At 34.9% G+C, this 22,285-nt stretch overlaps 2 protein-coding genes across 3 annotated transcripts in view; both read left to right on the plus strand.

Moving 5' to 3' along the window:
* Positions 1-1,066, plus strand: part of LOC104705433 (caffeoylshikimate esterase) — a 2,489-nt gene extending 1,423 nt beyond the window's left edge. Inside the window, exons 5-7 of one of the 2 annotated variants that reach the window (XM_010421440.1) lie at positions 66-155; positions 246-338; positions 436-1,066. In XM_010421440.1, coding sequence (XP_010419742.1) covers positions 66-155; positions 246-338; positions 436-870 — 618 coding nt within the window. In that variant the 3' untranslated portion in view covers positions 871-1,066. The remainder of the gene's footprint in view (positions 1-65; positions 156-245; positions 339-435) is intronic. The other variant, XM_010421442.1, reaches the window with a different exon arrangement.
* Positions 15,500-16,270, plus strand: LOC109125877 (uncharacterized mitochondrial protein AtMg00810-like). Its single transcript, XM_019228633.1, has one exon. It carries the CDS (start codon positions 15,500-15,502, stop codon positions 16,268-16,270), a length of 771 nt encoding a protein of 256 aa, XP_019084178.1.

A 22,285-nucleotide genomic window follows, 5' to 3' on the forward strand; every position in this document is an offset into this window, starting at 1 on the left:
TGATGAAACTAGAGTAATGTTCCATCTTGATTTAGTGATTTGGTGTCTTGATTTGAATTCTACAGGAAGCTTTCTTGGAAAAGATTAGGTCTGAGAACCCGGGGGTACCGTGTTTCCTCTTTGGTCACTCTACTGGTGGAGCTGTGGTTTTGAAGGTACTTTAATTTCGTACCTTTGAAGCTCTCTTCAAGATTTTTATTGTTTACAGTGTCCTGACTTTAAAGGTCTACCTTGTGTTAACACAGGCAGCTTCATCTCCCTCTATTGAAGATATGCTAGCTGGCATTGTCCTGACATCGCCTGCACTTCGTGTCAAACCCGCTCATCCCATTGTCGGGGTAAGTCAGTCTCCTTTGCTGTATTTAATTTAGATGCTTTGTCATACTCGGCTGGAGAATTTTGTGGGTGATCGTTAGATCATATGTTTCTTTGTAGGCAATAGCTCCAATCTTCTCATTGGTCGCCCCAAGGTTCCAATTCAAAGGAGCAAACAAGAGAGGCATTCCGGTCTCAAGAGACCCTGAAGCTCTCTTAGCCAAATACTCTGATCCGTTAGTCTACACGGGTCCAATAAGAGTCCGAACAGGCCATGAGATTCTTCGCATAACAGCTTACTTGACCCGGAACTTCAAGTCTATTACAGTGCCTTTCTTTGTTCTCCATGGTACAGAGGACAAAGTCACTGATCCACTAGCTTCACAAGATTTGTACAATCAGGCACCATCAGTTTTCAAAGACATCAAACTCTACGATGGTTTCTTACACGACCTTCTCTTTGAACCTGAGCGTGAGGATGTCGGTCGTGATATCATCGACTGGATGATGAAGCGGCTTGATGTTGTTAACGGATCAGCCCCTGGCCTCTGGTAGAAGATCAAATGCGACATATCAGAGGTCTTCTTCTTCTCTAGGTGGTAGTTGCGATACAAATGGTGTGATTGTAAAATCAGAAGCCAAGTGTAGGAGATACATATACAATGGTTTTAATCTATGAATTGTTTGATTATTGAAAATTTTCGTATGAAGATAGATTTGTGAATGCATACATATTATATCATTGTTGATACTGTAACTGATACTTTATAGAAGAAAAAATATTTTGAGTGACAAAAAGGTTTATCCACAAAAATCCTCCTGAAGTTATCTGAATAAATGTCTGGTTCGGTTATCAGGCATTTCGGTTCGGTTACTTATTTATTATCAGTACAAATATTTAGAACCCATTAAAATTGAAAACAAACAAATACATAATTCATCGCTCAAATGATCAATAACAAGAAAACGATCAATTTTTTTGGTAAATCACAACAGCATTTTCCAGATCTTTGATTTGAAACACAGTGTCCAGTACGGTATCTACTCATTACACAGTCAATGTGGCATTTATAATCTTCATAGTACCATGTAGCACATTTAGCAATACAATTCCCTAGTCCTACACATACAACCACAACAAAAGTATTATTTTCAACACTACCTTTAGCATTCTGGTAGCTCTACAGACTACAGACTTTTGTTTTAAGATAGATTAGAAACAGTTGGACGTTATATAGTAGAAAGGGGGTGGATAATTGAAGCGAGGGAGCAAATAATATATATTCGATTCTATTTCGTTCTGTAATTATGTTTTAATAAAAGCAATAACGTAGAGTAGTAGTAAAATAACTTTATTTCGATGAATTTAATACCCATTACAATTGAGAACCAAAAACAGAAAATTTAATAAAAACATTATTCATGCTTAAATCACCAACTATAAGAAAATAATAGATTTTTAGTATTTAGTGCAACAACAATCGCCAGAGCTCTGATCTGGAACACAACTTCCATAATCGTATCCTTTCGTTACACAGTCATGGATGCATTGATTATCTTCATAATGTCCTGTAGCACACTTAGCAAAACAGTTCGGTGATCCTATTCCTACACATACAACCCACAAAATAATTATACTTTTATAGTATATGTTTAACATTTTGGTAGCTCTACACACTTAAAAAAAAACTATTTTACTTTAATATAGATTAGAAACATTTTATTTTAATGTAATTATGTTTTAGCAAATGCAATAACATATAGTAAAATAACTTTTATTTTGATGAATTTAGTACCCATTACAATTGAAAACCAAAAACAGAAAAGTTAATAAAAAATATATTTCATCGCTTAAATCACCAATTATAAGAAAATAATATGAATTTTATTTTCTAGTACAACAACATTTTCCAGATCTTTCATTTGGAACACAATGTCCAGTACGACATTCATAATCTCCATAATATACTATAACACACTTAGCAAAACAATTTGGTGGTCCTACACATACAACCCACAACAAAATTATAGTTTTATATATGTTTAGCATTTTGGTAGCTAGATATCTACAAAAAATTTTAAAAGAAAATCTTAAAACATGTACATATGATACCCATACGTATATATATATATATTGGCTATTCTCGATTCTATATTTTACATAAAAAAAATTAAAATTGCTACATAATATCCTATAATACACTTAGCAAAACAATTCGGAGGTCTTACACATACAACCCACAACATAATTATTTCTTTAATCATATGTTTAGCATATATATATATATATATATATATATATATATAATGGTTGTTCTCGATTTTATATCATGAAAATAAAAAATCTTTAAAATTATCAAAAATAGTTACATAATAATATGATAGAAGATAATTCTTCTTGTAAGAAACATCATACCTGAATCGGCTAAAACATTGTTGTACGAAATTGTCAATATTATTACAAGAAAAAAGGTGATGGACATTTTTGTAATACTCATTATATGTATCTTTTAGTTTTATTTATGTTGAGAAGAAAAGATTTTTATAGCTTTAGTACCTCACAAAAGCTATATTTATATGATTTTTTTGTTGATTTTATTTTAATTTAATACCCCAAAATTTTATTTTGACCATAATGATCCTTTTAGATTTGCTACCAATAAAGTTTTGGAAATATATTATTTATTATTTACTGTCAAAAATATTTTTATAGAAAAGTATTTTAAGTCTCAATCTAATATAATAAAGTATTCTTCCATATCTAAGAAAATTCTAATGATTACCACATGAGGCTTGTATATCTGACATTTGTCATATTTTCTTCGTTTTTTCAATGCTAAACAATGTTAATGTGCTGTGGGTTATGTTTCACCAATATAATCCTGCATTTTTAATGTAGTGTGCATTTAATTTAATTACATGCACTCAATATAATTTTTTCTTATGGAATGTACTTAGTAAAATTATAAAATTATTAGGAGATGTCAAAGTTTTGCATATGATTGATGTTGAGTTTCATTCTCTTGATCACACGCTTGATATAATTAAGTAGGCTTCCATCTCTAAGGAAGCTACATATGATTGCCACGTGGTGCCTTTATATCTAACACATGTCATATTTTTCTTCTCTTTTTTTCTATACTAAACAAGGTTAATGGGCTGTGTGTTATGTTTGTAATAAGTGGTTAATGAGTCATCTTAATTCTTTGTATATGAAAGTAAGCCGAACAAATTTATCGTTTTCTGCAAATTTATCGATTTCTCCCCCAAAATAATAACAACAAAAGAATCTATAATAGATTTCTCTTCTAAAATTTGCTTTCAGAACTTGACATGTAAGACTTCTGGAGTTGACACATGTCCGTTAAAAAAACCTTAATCCTCGTTTTTGGCTCACTGAATTATTGCAATAACCAATTTTCACAAATAAGCAAAAACCAGATTCCACATATGGGTCACACTCATGCATGAAGTCCACATTCATATATGTTCATTTTCATTGTAATTTAAAACCATATATTATCTATGTGTATCTTACTTGACCCGAAATTGCAAGTCTATTACATTACCTTTCTTTGTTCTCCATTGTACAGCGGACAAAGTCACTGATCCACTAGCTTCACATGATTTGTATAATCAGGCACCATCAGTTTTCAAAGACATCAAACTCTATAATGGTTTCTTACACGACCTTCTCTTTGAACCTGAGCGTGAGGATGTCGGTCGTGATATCATCGACTGGATGATGAAGCGGCTTGATGATGTTAACGGATCAACCCCTGGCCTCTGGTAGAAGATCAAATGCGACATATCAAAGGTCTTCTTCTTCTCTAGGTGTTAGTTGCGATACAAATTGTGATTGTAAAATCAGAAGCCAAGAGATACATATATAATGGGTTTTAATAAATGAATTGTTTGATTATTGAAATTTTTCGTATTATAGGTGAAGATAGATTTGTGAATGCGTACTTCATAAGTATATACATTATCATTGTTGATACTTTAACTGATACTCTACAGAAGAAACAAAAAATCTCTGAGTGACAAGAAAAGGTTTATCCACAAAAATTCTACTGAAGTTATCCGAAATAAATGTTTAGCATTTCGGTTCAGTTACGTATTTATTATCAGTACATCATAGTACCCATTAAAATTGAAAAAGTTCAGTGCTTAAATCACAAACTATATCGTGGAGCAAATTTTAGTTTAAGAATAAAAAAAAAATTTTATGTCATCTCCTGTGCCCAATGAAGTTTGTGATTTTCTGTCTAGTTCATGAATCATGATGAACCAAACATAGATGCTATTTATTAAAAGAAAAAATTTATAGATGTTGATGTATTTAAAATGTATTAAGAAAAATTGTAGTTTTGAATATGAGGGAATCTAAACCCTTTTTTTTTTTGGGTCAACTTACTTTTCCAGTTCGCCCTAATTTCTCTCTCAGACACTATAATCGAGGAGCCGCTATCACTACCTTCCTCTAACGCCGGTAGATCTCCGGCTCGCCGGCGTCGGGATCTCTCAATCTCTCCACTTCTTTACTACTTCTTTTATTCTCTTAGTTTCATCTTTCAAGCTTTTTTCCCCTTTTGTTCCCCGACCAAACCTCGACACCCACCCTAGAACTAGACGAAAGCCTGATCTTGTTCCCCGACAAGATGATTTGGAGTCCGGCGAACCCCATCCTCATCTATTCTCGCCCAGCCTTACTGTCGACGGTACCAAAGTCTTTGTGCTTCTCTTTTCCCCAATCTGGATTGTGCTTCGCCATTGAAGTCTCCTCTTCCTCAACGGCACCTGTGTTGATGTTTGGCGAGGAATCTTCCAGTGTTGCGATTTTTCTCCGTTTTTGGACTCACGTCTCTAAGATCTATCACACTATGAGCTTGGCAGACCCATGTCAACTCCCCTGACCATCCCCAAAGTCTATTGGTTCTCTGCGGATGAGCTCAAGACTTGAACTTGGATTGCTAGCAGCCCAATTGGTCTTGCCCAACCTCCGAAATCCCAGGTCTACTCTATATATCCTTATGTTATCTAGTAAACATTTCTTTTGTTCGTTGGTTGAACTTGGTGTCCGAAGACTGCATCTGAGAATCCACTTACCTAGAATGGTTTGTAGTAACAAAGTGTATGGTAGATCCCTGGTCCTCGCTCAAGTTTTGACTTTGTTTGTTAACTGGAAGAACCAAACCCCTTTTATCCCTATGCTAACTAGCGTTTCTAGTTCTCAACATCATCCCATCAACCGCACCAGTTTGGTGTTAACAAGAACCCAACAGACCAAGCCTTATTCACATCTCTCATTGTCAAATCGGTTGCATGCTTTGTGTGGATTTCTTGATCTCTTTGGCAAAGGGACCCATATGAGAGAGAATCCACCTGTACTGCTACGGTTTGACATATCCTCATGGCTCAATTTGGTCTTTGCCTCCCTTGCTTGTGTTATTTGGGAAGTTCTGCTTCTCTATGGTTTATTGCCCTATACCTCAATGTTAGCATCCGAAAATCTTCAGCAAACCATTCTCAGCACCATCACCATCATCCGGGCTACAACCCACCGAATCCCTGCCATTGCATTGGTTCTTCTAGTGCTCCTCGCTCCGGTGAGACCTTTGGCTCTGATTCCTCTACCAACGTCACAATGTCTTATGACCGTGACCATCTTGTCTTCTGTCGAATTTTTTGATGTTGATCAGTCTAGCAACCGTGACCTCACATGTCTCAAGCCGTCTCTTAGCGTTTGTTTCATAGATTTCTCGGACTTTTGTTTGATTTTATCTATTTTTTTCTTATGGTTTTGGGGAAAACCTTTGTTTGTAACTTTTTAAACCTTTGGGATTTGCTTCTCTCCTTATGAAATTTTTCTATTTGATTGAATGGAAGCTTCAGTTTGTCCCAAAAAAAAAGAATATGAGGGAATCTAATATACTTTTCTATAGTGGATATCAAGTTTAAGTCTGCAACTTTATTGAAGAATTTAGTATAGCTGTAGACTGAATTTGGCGTCTTTAGTTTCTCTGCATAAGATTTACTTTGTTACCTTTAATTGTTCAAAAAAATAAAAGATGTACTTTGTTACAAATACAAATTTTATTCCTAACGTTAATTAATTTGGTTGTGTACACACAACAATTTAAGATAAACAAAAAAATGAGAAGATGGACAATATTACTTTTTTTTTTAATTACAATATTTGCTAAAAAAAAAAAAAATCAGCTTTTCATTCCTATGCCATTTTTTAAATAAATTTGGAGATCAGTAATGTACTGCATAAATAAAAAGTATAATAAAATTGTAACAGTTTCGAAAATTAATGTGAATTGCTTTTTAAATGACACTCAAATTAATTGAAAAAGGAAAAAACTGATTTATTTAGTTAAAAAGGAAAAAGAAATCATTCCCAATCCCACGGTAGAATTAAAAGTTCTCTCTTCAGTGTACGCAATAACTAAAACAGGAAAAATTGCTTATGCTTTCTTTGTCAAGTCATCATTGGCCTTAATAACTTGAAAAATATACGATTCCATGAGCTCAAAACTAAAAAAGAAGTCGCTTTATTTGTGCCGGAAGCAACTCGAATTCATTTTTTTTAAGTTGACAATAATAAACACCATAGTCAAATAACAAAAACATATAAAACCTAATGTAGCAAACAAACGAAACTTTCAAAGGTAAATTTTTTTAACTCATATATATTTTTACATAAATAATTTTTTTTGGACAAATTTCAAATAATATGTTAACAAAATGACTCAAATATCTTATTATATAAACCTTAGTTTTCAAAGTTAATAATTCATATAATCACGACACTTGTCAAGTATATCGATAATATTTTGATATGTGTGAAAAGAAATTTCATTTAATAATTATAAGAAATTAGAAAATCCTAAAATAAAAGAATAAAATTAATATTTTTGAAAGTATATAAAACCAAAAGTAATATATTATATCACGAATTCTAATAGGAAAGTTATCTATTAAATTAGTAATTTTTAATAGGAAAATATGTGCAATTAATAAGGAAAATATTTGCAATTTATTACAATTATTATCTTATTATATAAACTTTAGTTTTCAAAGTTAGTAATTCATATAATCGCGACATGTGTCAAGTATATTGATGATATTTTAATATGTGAAAAGAAAATTTATTTACTAATTTAGAAAAATTAAAAAAATCCTAATAAATAAAAGGATTACAATTAGGTGGAGGTATTGGTTTAGGATTTAGAAAAAAATTTAATGACTTTAAAAGTTAGGTAAAATATGTTGTTATTCAATCAAGACTTTTAAAAACTCTTTAAAAATTTGGTGTTATTGGTTGTGGATTTGTAAAAAGTTATTTAAAATATTGATAAATCTAGTGTTATTGGATTAAGAGTTTTATAAAGTCATTAAAAGTTTTATGTTATTCAAGTAAAACAAAAGAATCTTGGATTGTTAATGAATTCAAAATTTATGTTATTGGTTTAGGATTTTATATCATTTCCTTCATAACAAAAGTCATGAAAACTCTTTCATCAAATAGAAAGATTTTACAAGATTAGAAAAAACAAATCATCAAGATTTTAAAAAACTTCCTAAACAATCTCTTAGAATCCTTCATTTTTAACTTTCAATTTTCTATGATTCTAACAATCAGCAAGAACATAAAGTCATTAAAATTCTTTCTAAATCCTAAACCAATACCTCCCCCTTAATATTTTTGAAAGTACATAAACCAAAAAAAATATATTATATTACTAATTCTAATAGGAAAGTTATCTATTAAAATACTAATTTCAATAGGAAAATATGTGGAATTATTATTTATTATAATCATATAGTAAAAAAAAATTATACAGAAAAGTGATTAAAGTATGAAAATTTTTAATGTGTTAAAATTAGTGATTAACATAATGTAAGTATTTCCTCATTTCCATTTGGCACTCAGCTGTTATGTACTTACCTTTACATAAATAAATAATTTTTTCATAATAACGTCTTTGAATTTTTGATTAATTTAAAATAATGTTGAAAAAGTAGTGAAATCATTACTTATGAGATTACAAAATATGAAACAAATATATTTAAGATACTATTACTTTTTCAAATATGAGATAAAATTAGTTTTCAGTTTTTTTGAGAATTATGTTTTATTAATTTTTCGTTTTTATAAAATATTAAGTAAGGTACAAGAACTAAAAAGTAGGAAACGTAAATGAGGATAGTTTTGTTAGACCTTACCGAAAAAACTAAAGTTAGTAATTATAAGGGTTTGTTGAAAAAACTAAAAACGATTAACATTGTGTTAAACAATTATGATTGCATTTTCAAACAAAATTTTAAAGTAGTAGAATTCTACTAAAAAACAAGTACAACTAAAACGATAACAAAAACAAAACGAAGAATACATAAGACTAAGAGAGCAGGCTTACTTTTATGATGAAGATGAACGATGATGGTTTGTATATTTATTCAGTTTTTTTTTTGTTTAAGTTGAATGAAATTTGATTAAAATCAACCGTCTATACAAGAACTAAAAAGTAGGAAACGTAAATGAGGATACTTTTGTTAGACCTTACAGAAAAAACTAAAGTTAGTATATAAGGGTTTGTTGAACATATCTATTATTAAAAATAGTGCTTTGATATTTTTCCAAAACATGATGCCGTAGGCGGGAGTTTATTTTTTTAAAGCACGAGGCACGGCCCTTGCTACTAAAATACTACCTCCCTTGCTACTAAAATACTACCTCCATTTCAATATATATGATGTTTAAGGTAATGCAGACATATTAAAATAATTTATTTTTCTTTTAAAAAGTATCATATATATTTAAATTAAAAAAAAGATTCAACCAATTATAAAAAATACTGCATAAATAATGATTAGAGATGATTAAATCTATATTAAAATTTGCATGGAAAATTACAAAACATCTTATATTTTGAAATAAAAAAGAGAGCCCAAAACATCTTATATATTGAAACGGAGGGAGTACTAATCAAGACCATAAACAAATATAATATAGATACCATTTAAAATAATTAAATTCCTTGGAACATTTTATTATTCGGTTTTATCTTTTTAATATAAATTAGAATCATATTGAAATTGAGCGAGCCTTCGCCATTTACGTACATACATGAACTCAATAAATAAACCAAGATCTAATCTATTTTGAGATATAATATTGAATCATATATATCTTCTAAACGATTAAAAAAAATGACAATTTTCAGTAATTTGAAGAATAGTGTATGTATTGAATCATATATATCTTGAAAATTATATATATTTTTTATAATGTCAAGGTTTAACAATTAAGGGAGAATAAAAGTAGACTATATATCTATCATAATAGTTTCATATGAAGTAAAATTATTTTGAAACTATCAAAAGAAAAAGGGAAGCTCACTAGCTCAATAAAAGTTAGAACAAACCCAATGGGGCCAATGCCATTTAAATACAAGCACGCAAGGGTTTGGTGTCGTTGAAGTAAATCCTTTTATATATTTGTTCGCTTAGGTTTCTTATTTGGGATCGTCAATCGATTGATGAGATGAGGCGGAAAAAAAAACTCATTACAGGGGATATTATAATTGAAACTAATTAAGAAGATATTTTATTTACACAGTAGATTCTCTTTTTCTTTTTTTTTACGATCAGTAGATTCTCTTTTTCTTGTTGTAAATTAAATCGCGTTGTACATATTTTTTTTTATCTTATGAAATCATTTATTTATCAATATATGTATATTGTCTTTACAAAAGCAAAACCTAGGCACGCCTACTACTCACTCATTGGCCCTAAAAGGACTGTAACCCTAAATTTCACGTAGAGAATCTTACGTTCGAACTGGAAAATGAGATAGTGATCACGAAAGGAATTAACAGAGAAGAATGGAGAGAGATAGACACATCGTTTTCCTCACCAGCTGGGTTTCTTCTATAGTTACCCAACTGAGAACAAAAAAATACTCATAATCGAATAAATCGATATGAGGATTATAGATTCACCAAAGCTTCTTTTACCTGCACTCACGTCCCCTGCTACTGCTCTCTCTCTTTCTTCCCTCAGTCATACCTAAAACGAAAACAAAACAAACAAACCAAATAAAGTTGAGAGATTCTCAAAAATAGCACCAAAATAAGTTTTTTTTTCCAAAGTTCGCACAATATCTATAAAATTCCAAAAATATCACTAATGAATTTTGTAAAATTAAATTATAAATTCAAAATACTAAACTTTACCGCTCAAAATTATATCCTAAATATGAAATTGAAAAACACAAACCTAAAAAAAAAATCTAAAAATTAATTTTAAATATTTTAATGTGTTAAATAGTGCTATATTTGGAAATTTATGAAATGTATATTATAGTTGTACATAAAACTTGTATTAATGCTATTTTAGAGTATTTCTCAATAAAGTTTGTGCAAATGGCGAAATGAGATTGTTGTAGAGAGATTCGTGAGAGAGAGACGATCTGATAAGTTTAAGGATTCTTGAAAGAAGCTTCTTCGATTTATCCCCGCTTGTCTTCTCTTTTTCTCTGTTGATCTTCCCTCTTCTTCAGCTTGACCAGGTTCGTTTTTTTTTCTCCCACATTTTGCTTGATTTTGGAAACTTTGTCTTCAGTTCCAAGTTCATATTCTCCGGATTCAAAATCTTGATTTGCATTTCACTTGGATAAATACTCTGTCCTTTTGTGAACCACCCCTTTTTTCCGATTAATACTTTTGTTAAAAATTGGATTCAGACAGCTCAAGCTTGAATTCTTTATTTCTCAAAGGAAAATTTCATGCAATAGATTTTGAGCTACAAATTTTAATTTTAATTTTAACAGTGTGTCATTGGTGACAATGGAATCAGGAATGTATTTGCGTAGATGTTTGTGGTGGGTGTTCTTTATTCGTGCATCGCTACTCCGGGAGTATCACCACATAAGGTATTGAAAACTGATAGAATATGAATACTGTAATATTCCAATTATGTCCTATGTAAACCTAATACATTTGTATATATACTCTTGAATCAATACAATACAAGGTGAGGTGAATTACCAAGTTACATGGTATGAGAGCCACCCTAAAAAAAAAAAAACCCTATTTTTTTTAAACTGTCGCCTCCCTCCTTTCCTCTGCTCCTACGCTCTGTTTCTCCTCTTTGTATCTTCTTCAATTCTCGTCACTCTCCTCTTGTTTCTTGTTCACCTTATCAATGGCTCAACCGGCAGAGAAAGCTTTTGGTGTGACACACATCAAGTCTTACATTCCTTTGGTCCTTGATATGCAGAAGATGAACTATGATGCGTGGCGTGAACTATTTGAGACTCACTGTCTCAGCTTCAGTGTTTCTGGTCATCTCGATGGAACCTCGGTGCCTGCAACTCCTCAAGACACGGCCTGGAAAGAGTGTGACGGTCTAGTCAAAATGTGGATCTATGGAACGATCTCTCCTTCTATTCTCGACACGGTCCTCAAATCACGTTGCACTGCTCGTGAGCTTTGGGTCACTATCGAAAACCTGTTCCGTGATAATAAGGAGGCCCGAGCAATTCAACTAGAGAACAAGCTGCGATCCTTCACGATTGGTGATCTTTCTGTTCATGACTATTGTCAAAAACTCAAGTCAATATCTGATTTGCTTGCTAATGTCGACTCTCCTATCACTGAGCGCTCGTTGGTGATACATATGCTGAATGGGCTTTCTGACAAATTTGATAACATTCACAATGTCATCAAACACAAGTCACCATTCCCCTCGTTTGGTGCTGCTCGATCGATGCTGCTTCTGGAGGAAGAGCGTCTCAACAAACCCTCCAAACAGGTAACTTCTGCTCCTCTTGGTACCTCTACACCTCATCTGCTGTACACCGACGCAGGTCCATCAACGCCTCCGTCATCTCATGCGACCAACAATCGCAATTCATCTCCGCAACACTTTCCTCCTCAAACCAACCGTGGACATCAAAACAGAGGATGTGGTCGTGGTTGCAACAACGGTTACCGTGGACGTGGTCGACACAACAATCACCACAACATTACCAACTCATGGATGCCGCAACAACCATCGTACTGGCCAGCTCCACCCCACCAGCAACCGTGGCCTCAACAACAGTGGCGTCCATCTCCAATGGCGTATCATGTTTCCACTACTCTGCCTCACAACAATGGTATTCCGGGGCGTATCCTTCCTCGGTGCCAACTGGACCTCCGATGCCAACTGCAATTCTGCCAAACATTGCTCAAGCCTTCGGCACCATGACGCTGCAGAACCCGCAGGATTTCAATTAGTATATGGATACCGGCGCCACAGCACACATCACGTCGGAACCAGGTACTTTACGTTCAGTTTTCAATTCGAGTACCATTCCCTCGGTCACTGTTGGTAATGGATCTTCTCTTCCCACCACCTCCATAGGCTACCTTTATCTTCCTTCTAAGACTAGACATCTCCACCTTAACAATGTCCTTGTTTGCCCCTCTATTTTTAAAAACTTTGTCTCTGTTCGTTAGTTTACCACCGATAATTGGGTTTTCATTGAATTTGATCCCTTTGGTTTTCTTGTTAAGGACTTGAGCACACGGACTCCTCTTCTCCGATGTGACAGCTCGGGCTCCCTATACTCCATCAACAACTCGTCCACTCCACCTCTTTCCTCTCCTCAAACGTTCTTGTCTTCCTCTGTCAACTCCACCGTGTGGCACCGTCATCTCGGCCACCCGGGAAACTCCGTTTTCAATTCTCTTATTTCTAATGGTTTAATAAATTGCTCAAAACCAGATTCTTCTCTTTGTCATGCTTGTCAACTTGGGAAACACGTTAGACTTCCATTTGATAATTCTGTTTCAATTATTTCTGAACCATTTCAAATAATTCATTCTGATGTCTGGACCTCCCCAGTTTCCAGCATCAGTGGGATCAAATACTATGTTGTTTTTCTAGATCATTATAGTCATTTTCTTTGGGTATATCCTCTTAAACGAAAATCTGAAGTGTTTTCCTCTTTCTTACACTTCTCCGCCTATGTCAATAATCAATTTGGTCGTACAATAAAATCCCTCCAATGTGATAATGGTGGGGAGTACAACAATCGGGATTTTCTTGCTCACCTTGCCTCACACGGTATCACCTCCCGTTTCTCTTGTCCCCACACATCACAGCAAAATGGGAAAGCCGAACGCACTCTACGTACTTTAAACAATTTTGTACGTTCTCTCCTGTTTTAAGCACACATGCCCACATCTTATTGGGTAGAAGCTTTGAACATGGCCACTCATCTCTTTAACATTCTTCCATCTCAAGCCATTCATAATGAGATACCATTTACAAAACTCTACCAACAACCAGTCTCTTACGACCATCTTCATGTTTTCGGATGTTTGTGCTATCCAAACCTCTTAGCTACCACCCCACACAAACTAACGGCGAGATCAATCGCATGTGTCTTTCTGGGTTTTCCTTCCTCGCACCGTGGGTATCGCTGTCTCTTACCACTAGAAAAATCATCATCTCTCGTCATGTCACATTTGACGAATCCACTTTCCCGTTTCACACTCTCGCTCCACCTCCACTACCTCTTACCAATATTGATCCACTACCTCCTGTCTCTCCCTTACTCCGTCAAACACCATCACAACCTCCGGCTCCGACACCGGTGCTGCAACCAACAAACACTGACCCTCCGCCACCAGTTCCTGTTGTGGTTCCACCTCCTGCCCATAAAATGGTAACCCGTAGCAAAAGTGGTATTACCAAACCACGCCAGCCTCTATCGCTTCTCACTCAAAAAATCTCTCCTATACCTTCTTCTCACCTCAAAGCTCTAGAAGATCCTAACTGGCATGGTGCAATGGATGAGGAATATGGTGCTCAAATTAAAAAGCGAACTTGGTCTTTGGTTCCCCGTCCCAAATTTGTTAATATTGTTCGTTCTATGTGGGTATTTACACACAAACATGATGAAGATGGANATGTTTTCGGATGTTTGTGCTATCCAAACCTCTTAGCTACCACCCCACACAAACTAACGGCAAGATCAACCGCATGTGTCTTTCTGGGTTTTCCTTCCTTGCACCGTGGGTATCGCTGTCTTGATCTTACCACTAGAAAAATCATCATCTCTCGTCATGTCACATTTGACGAATCCACTTTCCCGTTTCACACTCTCGCTCCACCTCCACTACCTCTTACCAATATTGATCCACTACCTCCTGTCTCTCCCTTACTCCGTCAAACACCATCACAACCTCCGGCTGCGACACCGGTGCTGCAACCAACAAACACTGACCCTCCGCCACCAGTTCCTGTTGTGGTTCCACCTCCTGCCCATAAAATGGTAACCCGTAGCAAAAGTGGTATTACCAAACCACGCCAGCCTCTATCGCTTCTCACTCAAAAAATCTCTCCTATACCTTCTTCTCACCTCAAAGCTCTAGAAGATCCTAACTGGCATGGTGCAATGGATGAGGAATATGGTGCTCAAATTAAAAAGCGAACTTGGTCTTTGGTTCCCCGTCCCAAATTTGTTAATATTGTTCGTTCTATGTGGGTATTTACACACAAACATGATGAAGATGGAAACCTCACTCGCTACAAGGCACGTTTGGTGGCTAATGGTAAGTCTCAAGAGGTTGGTATTGACTGTGATGAAACGTTTAGTCCGGTAGTAAAATCAGCAACGATCCGCATGGTGCTCGACCTCGCTCTCTCCCGCAATTGGTCCATTCATCAATTGGACGTCAAAAATGCTTTTTTAAATGGTGAACTTGATGAAACTGTGTACATGCACCAACCACCGGGGTTTCGAGATCCGTCCAAGCCAGACCACGTTTGCCTGCTTCACAAATCCATTTATGGACTCAAACAAGCACCGCGAATGTGGAATCAACGGTTTGCATCATATGCTTGTCGAGTTGGTTTCAAGCAGAGCAAATGTGATTCCTCTCTTTTCACTTACAACACCTCCCAAGGCAGGGCGTATCTCCTTCTATATGTTGATGATATCTTGCTCACCGCGTCGTCCACCGCTCTCCGCGATGCCATCATTGCTTCTCTCCACAGTGAGTTCACCATGACCGACCTTGGTCCGACAAAGTATTTCCTTGGCATTTCCATCAAGCGGAACTCTGCGGGTCTCTTCCTTGACCAATGACAATATGCATCGGAAATAATCTTACGGGCCAACATGGACAAGTGCAACCCATGTACAACACCAGCGGATCCTCGCACAAAACTCTCCGCTGCTGACAGTCCTGCATTCTCTGATCCTACACTCTATCGCAGCTTAGCAGGTGCTCTTCAATACCTCACTTTCACTCGCCCAGACATTGCATATGCTGTTCAGCAGGTGTGCTTGTATATGCATGATCCACGAGACTCACACTTTACTGCACTCAAACGCATCATTCGGTATGTTAAAGGCACACTTCAGCATGGCTTGCAGCTCACGTCAACGAAAACCTCCTCGTTAACGGCTTACACCGATGCTGACTGGGCGGGTTGTCCCTCGATGCGACGCTCCACCTCTGGCTACTGCATTTTTCATGGTGACAATCTCATCTCATGGTCTTCCAAACGGCAACACACAGTTTCAAGATCAAGTGCCGAAGCAGAGTATAGAGGTGTGGCCAATGTGGTTGCTGAAACGGTGTGGCTACGCAACTTACTCCTTGAGCTTCATTGTCCCCTCACCACTGCCACACTTGTCTACTGCGACAATGTCAGCGTTGTCTACCTCTCCTCCAACCCGGTGCAATATCAACGTACGAAGCATGTGGAGATCGATATCCACTTTGTACGTGAGCGGATAGCTCTCGGTCACATCCGTGTTCTACACATACCTTCGTCAAGCCAATATGCAGACATCTTCACAAAGGGTCTTCACACACCTCTATTCATGGAGTTCAAGTCCAGTCTCGGCGTCATGAACAATCCGGCTTCGACTGCGGGGGAGTGATAGAATATGAATACTGTAATATTCCAATTATGTCCCTATGTAAACCTAATACACTTGTATATATACTCTTGAATCAATACAATACAAGGTGAGGTGAATTACCAAGTTACACAAACACTCATTATCTGATGAAGTGACTTCTTTTATTTTTTCTGAATCTCGTTTATTTGTTTTTGAAATTTATTTTGAACAGATGACTTCCCATGGTGATATCGTCGAATGCATCGATAAAATAAGACAACCAGCATTTGTTTTTAGAGATATCATAAAGACTCAGTCATAGACTGTTTATATAACGCATTGTTTTGTGTCTTCTCTACTTGTGTTTCTTCTTTTTTCAACTAAGAAAAAAAAAACTCATAATCTAAAAAGGGATATAGTTGTACATAAAAACATAAATATAAAATTACGTTTTTATCATTTTGTAAATTTTTCTTAATTGTTTCTTATGTTTCGCTTAAGTTTTGCTCATAATTTTTTTTTACCATATATTTTATTTTAAATTAGACAATCATACCATAATCTTCATAGTATACTATAGCACACTTAGCAAAACATCTCTTGTTCCTACACAAACAATCCACAACAAAGTTATATTTTAATATTATATTTAGCATTTTGGTAGCTCTACATATAATTGGTCTTAAAGTGATCAAAGATAGTTACATAGTTATAAGATATAATAGAATTCTTCTTGCAAGAAAACATCATACCTATGGCGGCTAAAACATTGTTGTCAGATAGCGTAATTGTCGATATTATTACAAGAAAAATTAAGGTGACTAGATTTTTTCAGATTTGTTACCAAGAAATTTTTGGAAATATATAATATATGGTTGACAATCCTTTTATAGGAAAATATTTCTGGTCTCAATATTTTATAACTCTTGGTAATCATTTAAAGTTGAAAAATTATGCATTAAATGTTAAAATAAAATTGAAAAAATATTATCAAGAATTGTTTAAAGGTAAATCAAGAATTTCAAGTCGTTCGGGGTTATTCTTGAATTAAACATAATTAACCGACATACTATCTCATTTACTCCTACTATTTAGGGGGTGGTATTGGTTTGAGATTTTAAGGGGGAGGTATTGGTTTAGGATTTAGAAAGAATTTTAATGACTTTAAAAATTAGGTAAAACTCTTTAATCAAGACTTTATTCAATCAAGACTTTTAAAAACTCTTTAACAATTTGGTATTATTGGTTGTGGATTTGTAAAAAGTTATCTAAAATCTTGATAAATCTAGTGTTATTGGATTAAGAGTTTTATAAAGTCATTAAAAGTTTTATGTTATTCAAGTAAAACAAAAGAATCTTGGATTGTTAATGAATTCAAATTTTATGTTATTGGTTTAGGATTTTATATCATTTCCTTCATAACAAAAGTCATGAAAACTCTTTCATCAAATAGAAAGATTTTACGAGATTAGAAAAAACAAATCATCAAGATTTTAAAAAACTTCCTAAACAATCTCTTAGAATCCTTCATTTTTAACTTTCAATTTTCTATGATTCTAACATGGAAAGTATAAAATTGAGTATTTAAGTGATTGTTTAGAAAGTTGTTTAAAATCTTGCTGATTTGTTTTTCCTAATCTTGTAAAATCACTCATAAAATATTGTAAAATCTTTCTCAAAAAATATTGCACAATATTCTTTTGATTCAACGCTTCTGTGAAAGAAAAAAAAAATCTCTTGCTTATCTCATATTTCATATTTTGTTGATGCGTTTGTGTTCTCTTCAGCGACGCGACGAGTGCGTTGGCTCCACTTCTTGTTACAGAAGTGATGATACAAAATTTTATACAAAAAAGGATGTCATGATCTAATATACTCGGAGTGTGACGTAAACAAACATGCACACACATAGAGAAGAAAGAGAGATAAAGAAAGAAGAGAGAGAGAGTCGAAGTGAAAGTTGAGAGAATGAGAGAGAGAGAGAGATGAGAAAATAATATACATTGACTTCTCTGTTTCATGAGGATGCACATGCTCTTCTCTCTCTTTTAGAAGCTTTTGTTTTTATTTGTATTTTTAGTGCTCCTTGTTTACATATGTTTGCTCTCTACAAGATAACTAGTAAAATATATCTTCTTTCACAATTAACATTCATAATTCACAATCATAAGTACATGTTTGCTCTTTGTCTATCATAATTCACGTGTTGGCTGCGAAGGTACTGACTCTATCGCCGGAGTAATCAACGAAGAAGAAGGAGGAGGAGGCTTGTAGGGTAACGACGACATGACAGGTTTGGGTCGGAGCGAAAGCCGGTGGTTTGCGAAGCGTAGGTGGAGCCATTTTGGTATTCCTTGACCAGACGGAGGAGGAGTTTCCGCTGGGTTTCTCATCATCGGACGGTGGTGGAAGGTCACCGTATAATCCACCAAGCACTTTTTTTCGTCAGACGGTGGTGGAAGGTCACCGTATAATACATCATCGGACAATGGTGGAAGGTCACCGCTGGGTTTCTCATCTTTTCTTAGGTATATGAGTTTGATTTGCGACGTCTTCGGTTTTTCTTCTCTGCCTCCCAAAAAGTCATGGACTATGATTCACAAATCTCTCTATTTGATGAGAGAGTTTTTATGACCTTTTTATGAAGAAAATAATATAAAATCTTAAACCAATAACATAATATTTGAATTCATTAACAATCCAAGATTCTTTTGTTTTATTTGAATAACATAAAACTTTTAATGACTTTATAAAATTCTTAATCCAATAACAATAGATTTATCAAGATTTTAGATTACTTTTTATAAATCCACAACTAATAACACCAAATTTTAAAAGAGTTTTAAAAAGTCTTGATTGAATAACAACATATTTTACGTAACTTTTAAAGTCATTAAAATTTTTTCTAAATCCTAAACCAATACCCCTCTTATATTTTATACTAATCGATGATATGAAAAATAGGACATGTATATTTAGTCAAATGGTTAAACGGTCTATCTCTGCCACTTTACTAGTCGAAATTCGATTATGCTAAGCCATTTTATCCCACATAATAGAAATTAGCTATGAGTCCGCATCGGATCTTGCATATTTAAAACAATGAAGATCATATAATAGATGTAAGATTAATACAATTGCATAAAAGATAAGAATGCGTCAAAATCGAACTAATCATATTAACAACTATCATACAATTCTTTAGGTAACGAAATCAAATGATACGATAATATTAATATGAATCAGTTTCTCAAAAGGAGGTTAGGAGACGAGTCTCGAGTAAATTAATTAAAATTTTAAATGTTCCTAAGTAACGGACCTTTTAATTCTTTCTATCCAACTCATCAACCAGTTCCCGTCCACGACTTGACCGCTCAACTAGACAACAACATTATACTACATAATCTCGTCGGGTCAACCAATGAAATATTTCCATGTTTGGTTCCATAACGTTGCATTAGGTGACGGTGTGAGGGAGTGATGGTTTGCATGGTTATGTTTGTTGGATATGGGATTTGCCCAAACATTTGGTGATGTCCAAACAGAAGATCCATAAGATTTTAAGGGCTTAAAGTCATAAATTCAGCCTATTATTAGGGGCAAAATCGTCATTTGCACAAAAACAGAAGAAATGAAGGTCAGAAGCCTACTATAAATACCAAGGTGTCACTATCATGCAACCGCAAGTTGAAGTCATATTACTCGCATTTAGCATTTTCGTGTTGTCTCACTGTAAATTCACGATCTTACAAATATAAGTTGTTTTGTTTTTTTGTGATGAAACTAGAGAAATGTTACATATTTAAAGTTGTTGGTTTAGGGATTTGGTGTCTTAATTTGAAATATAAAGGAAGCTTATTTGGAAAAGATTAGGTCTTAGAACCTGTGGGTTCCCTTTACTGGTGGAGCTGTGGTTTTGAAGGTACCTAATTTGGTACATTTGAAGCTCCCTTCAATATTTTATTGTTTGCAAACTAATGTCCTGACTTATGGGTCTACCTTTTGTTCATATAGGCAGCTTCATCTGCCTCTATTGAAGATAAGTTAGCTGGCATTGTCCTAACATCACCTGCACTTCGTGTCAAACCCGCTCATCCCTTTGCCAGGGTAAGTCGTCTCCTTTGCAGTATTCAAATTAGATGCTTTCTCATTCTCGGCTGGAGCATTTTGTGCGTGATCATTAATTAACTCATATGTCTCGTTGTAGGCAATAGCTCTAATCTTCTCACTGGTCGCCCCAAGGTTACAATCAAAGGATCTAACAAGAGAGGCATTCCGGTCTCAAGAGACCCTGAATCTTTCTTAGCAAAGTACTGGATCCGCTAGTCTACACGGTCCAATATGAGTCCGAACAGGCCATGAGATTCTTCGCATAACAGCTTACTTGACCCGGAACTTCATGTCTATTATAGTGCCTTTCTTTGTTCACCATGGTAGAGAGGAAAAAGTCACTGATCCACTAGTTTCACATGATCTGTATAATCAGGCACCATCTGTTCTCAAAGACATCAAACTCTATAATGGTTTCTTACACGCTTGAACCTGAGCGTGAGGATGTCGATCGTGATATCATGGATTGGATGATGAAGCGGCTTGACGATGTCAACGGATCAGCCCCTGGCCGCAGGTAGAAGATCAAATGCGACATATCGAAGGCCTTCTTCTTCCTTAGAGGTAGTTGTTGTGATACTGATACAAATGGTGTGATTGTAAAATCAGAAGCCAAGTGTAGGAGACACATATAATGGTCTAATGGGTTTAATCTATGATTGTTTGATTATTGAAAATTTTCGTATCATAGATGAAGACAGATTTGTGAATGCATACTTAATGAAGTATATAATATTATTGTTTATACTTTTTTTTGATAGGATAATATTATTGTTTATACTTTAAAGAAGAAAAAAATGTTTTGAGTGACAAAAATGGTTTATCCACAAAAATCCTACTGAAGTTAGTTATCCGAATAAATGTTTGGTTCGGTTATCAGGCATTTCGGTTCGGGTAATCAGGCATTTCGGTTTGGTTATGTAATTAGTATCAGTACAAATATTACTTTTAGTAGATAGTGTTATAGATAGATAAAAGAGGAGGAAGATATTAGTGTCTTATTCCAATGAATGAAAGATCTTTTATATAGGAGTACAAAGAAAGGGTTTTGCTTGATGACAAAGTAAACCTAGTTTATAAGTAATTCTAGAGACTTCTAGAAGATGGGCCTTATAATGGGCATCCATCTATTATTCATAACACTCCCCCTTGGATGTATATTATAATAATCTAACTCAGAATGCACCGGAAATGCTGTCTCGTTAAAAACCTTACCATGAAAACCCAATGGGAAAAACCATGGTTAAGGGAAAAAGAGTGCAGCGTGCAACTACTCCCCCTGATGAGTACACATGTTGAGATTTTTGAGACGACGTAATCCGAGATGATAAACCAACTTCTTGAAAGTAGCAGTAGGTAGCGCCTTGGTAAATAAGTCCGCCAAATTTTCACTCGAACGAATCTTTCAAACGCTTACATCTACATATTTCTGCAGGTCGTGTGTGTAAAAGAACTTTGGTAGAATATGCTTTGTTCTATCGTCTTTGATGTATCCGTCTTTAAGTTGTGCGATGCATGCAGCATTGTCTTCATACATGATTGTTGGAGCATCTTTCCCTGCACATATACCACAATCTTCTCGAATATGATGAATTATGGATCTTAACCATACACACTCGCGACTAGCTTCATGAATGGCTAAAATTTCTGCGTGATTATAAGAAGTGGCTGTAATAGTTTGCTTCATAGAACGCCAGGAAATAGCAGTACCTCCGCATGTGAATACATATCCTGTTTGCAATCTACCAGTATGGGGATCAGATAAGTATCATGTATTTGCATACCCAATTAAATCTTTCTTGGATAAATTGGAAAAGAATAAACTCACGTCTTTCGTACCTTGAAGGTAACGAAGTATATGTTTAATCCCATTCCAGTGCCTTCGAGTTGGGCATGAGCTAAATCTTGCTAATAAATTCACCGCAAATGATATATCAGGTCTTG

Source organism: Camelina sativa, chromosome 8 (genome assembly GCF_000633955.1).
Source record: "Camelina sativa cultivar DH55 chromosome 8, Cs, whole genome shotgun sequence".
Lineage (NCBI taxonomy): Eukaryota > Viridiplantae > Streptophyta > Magnoliopsida > Brassicales > Brassicaceae > Camelina > Camelina sativa.

What these genes read in the sequence shown, in the direction of transcription:
- LOC109125877 (XM_019228633.1), top strand. Translation starts at nt 15,500, where the DNA reads ATGGACAAGTGCAACCCATGTACAACACCAGCGGATCCTCGCACAAAA.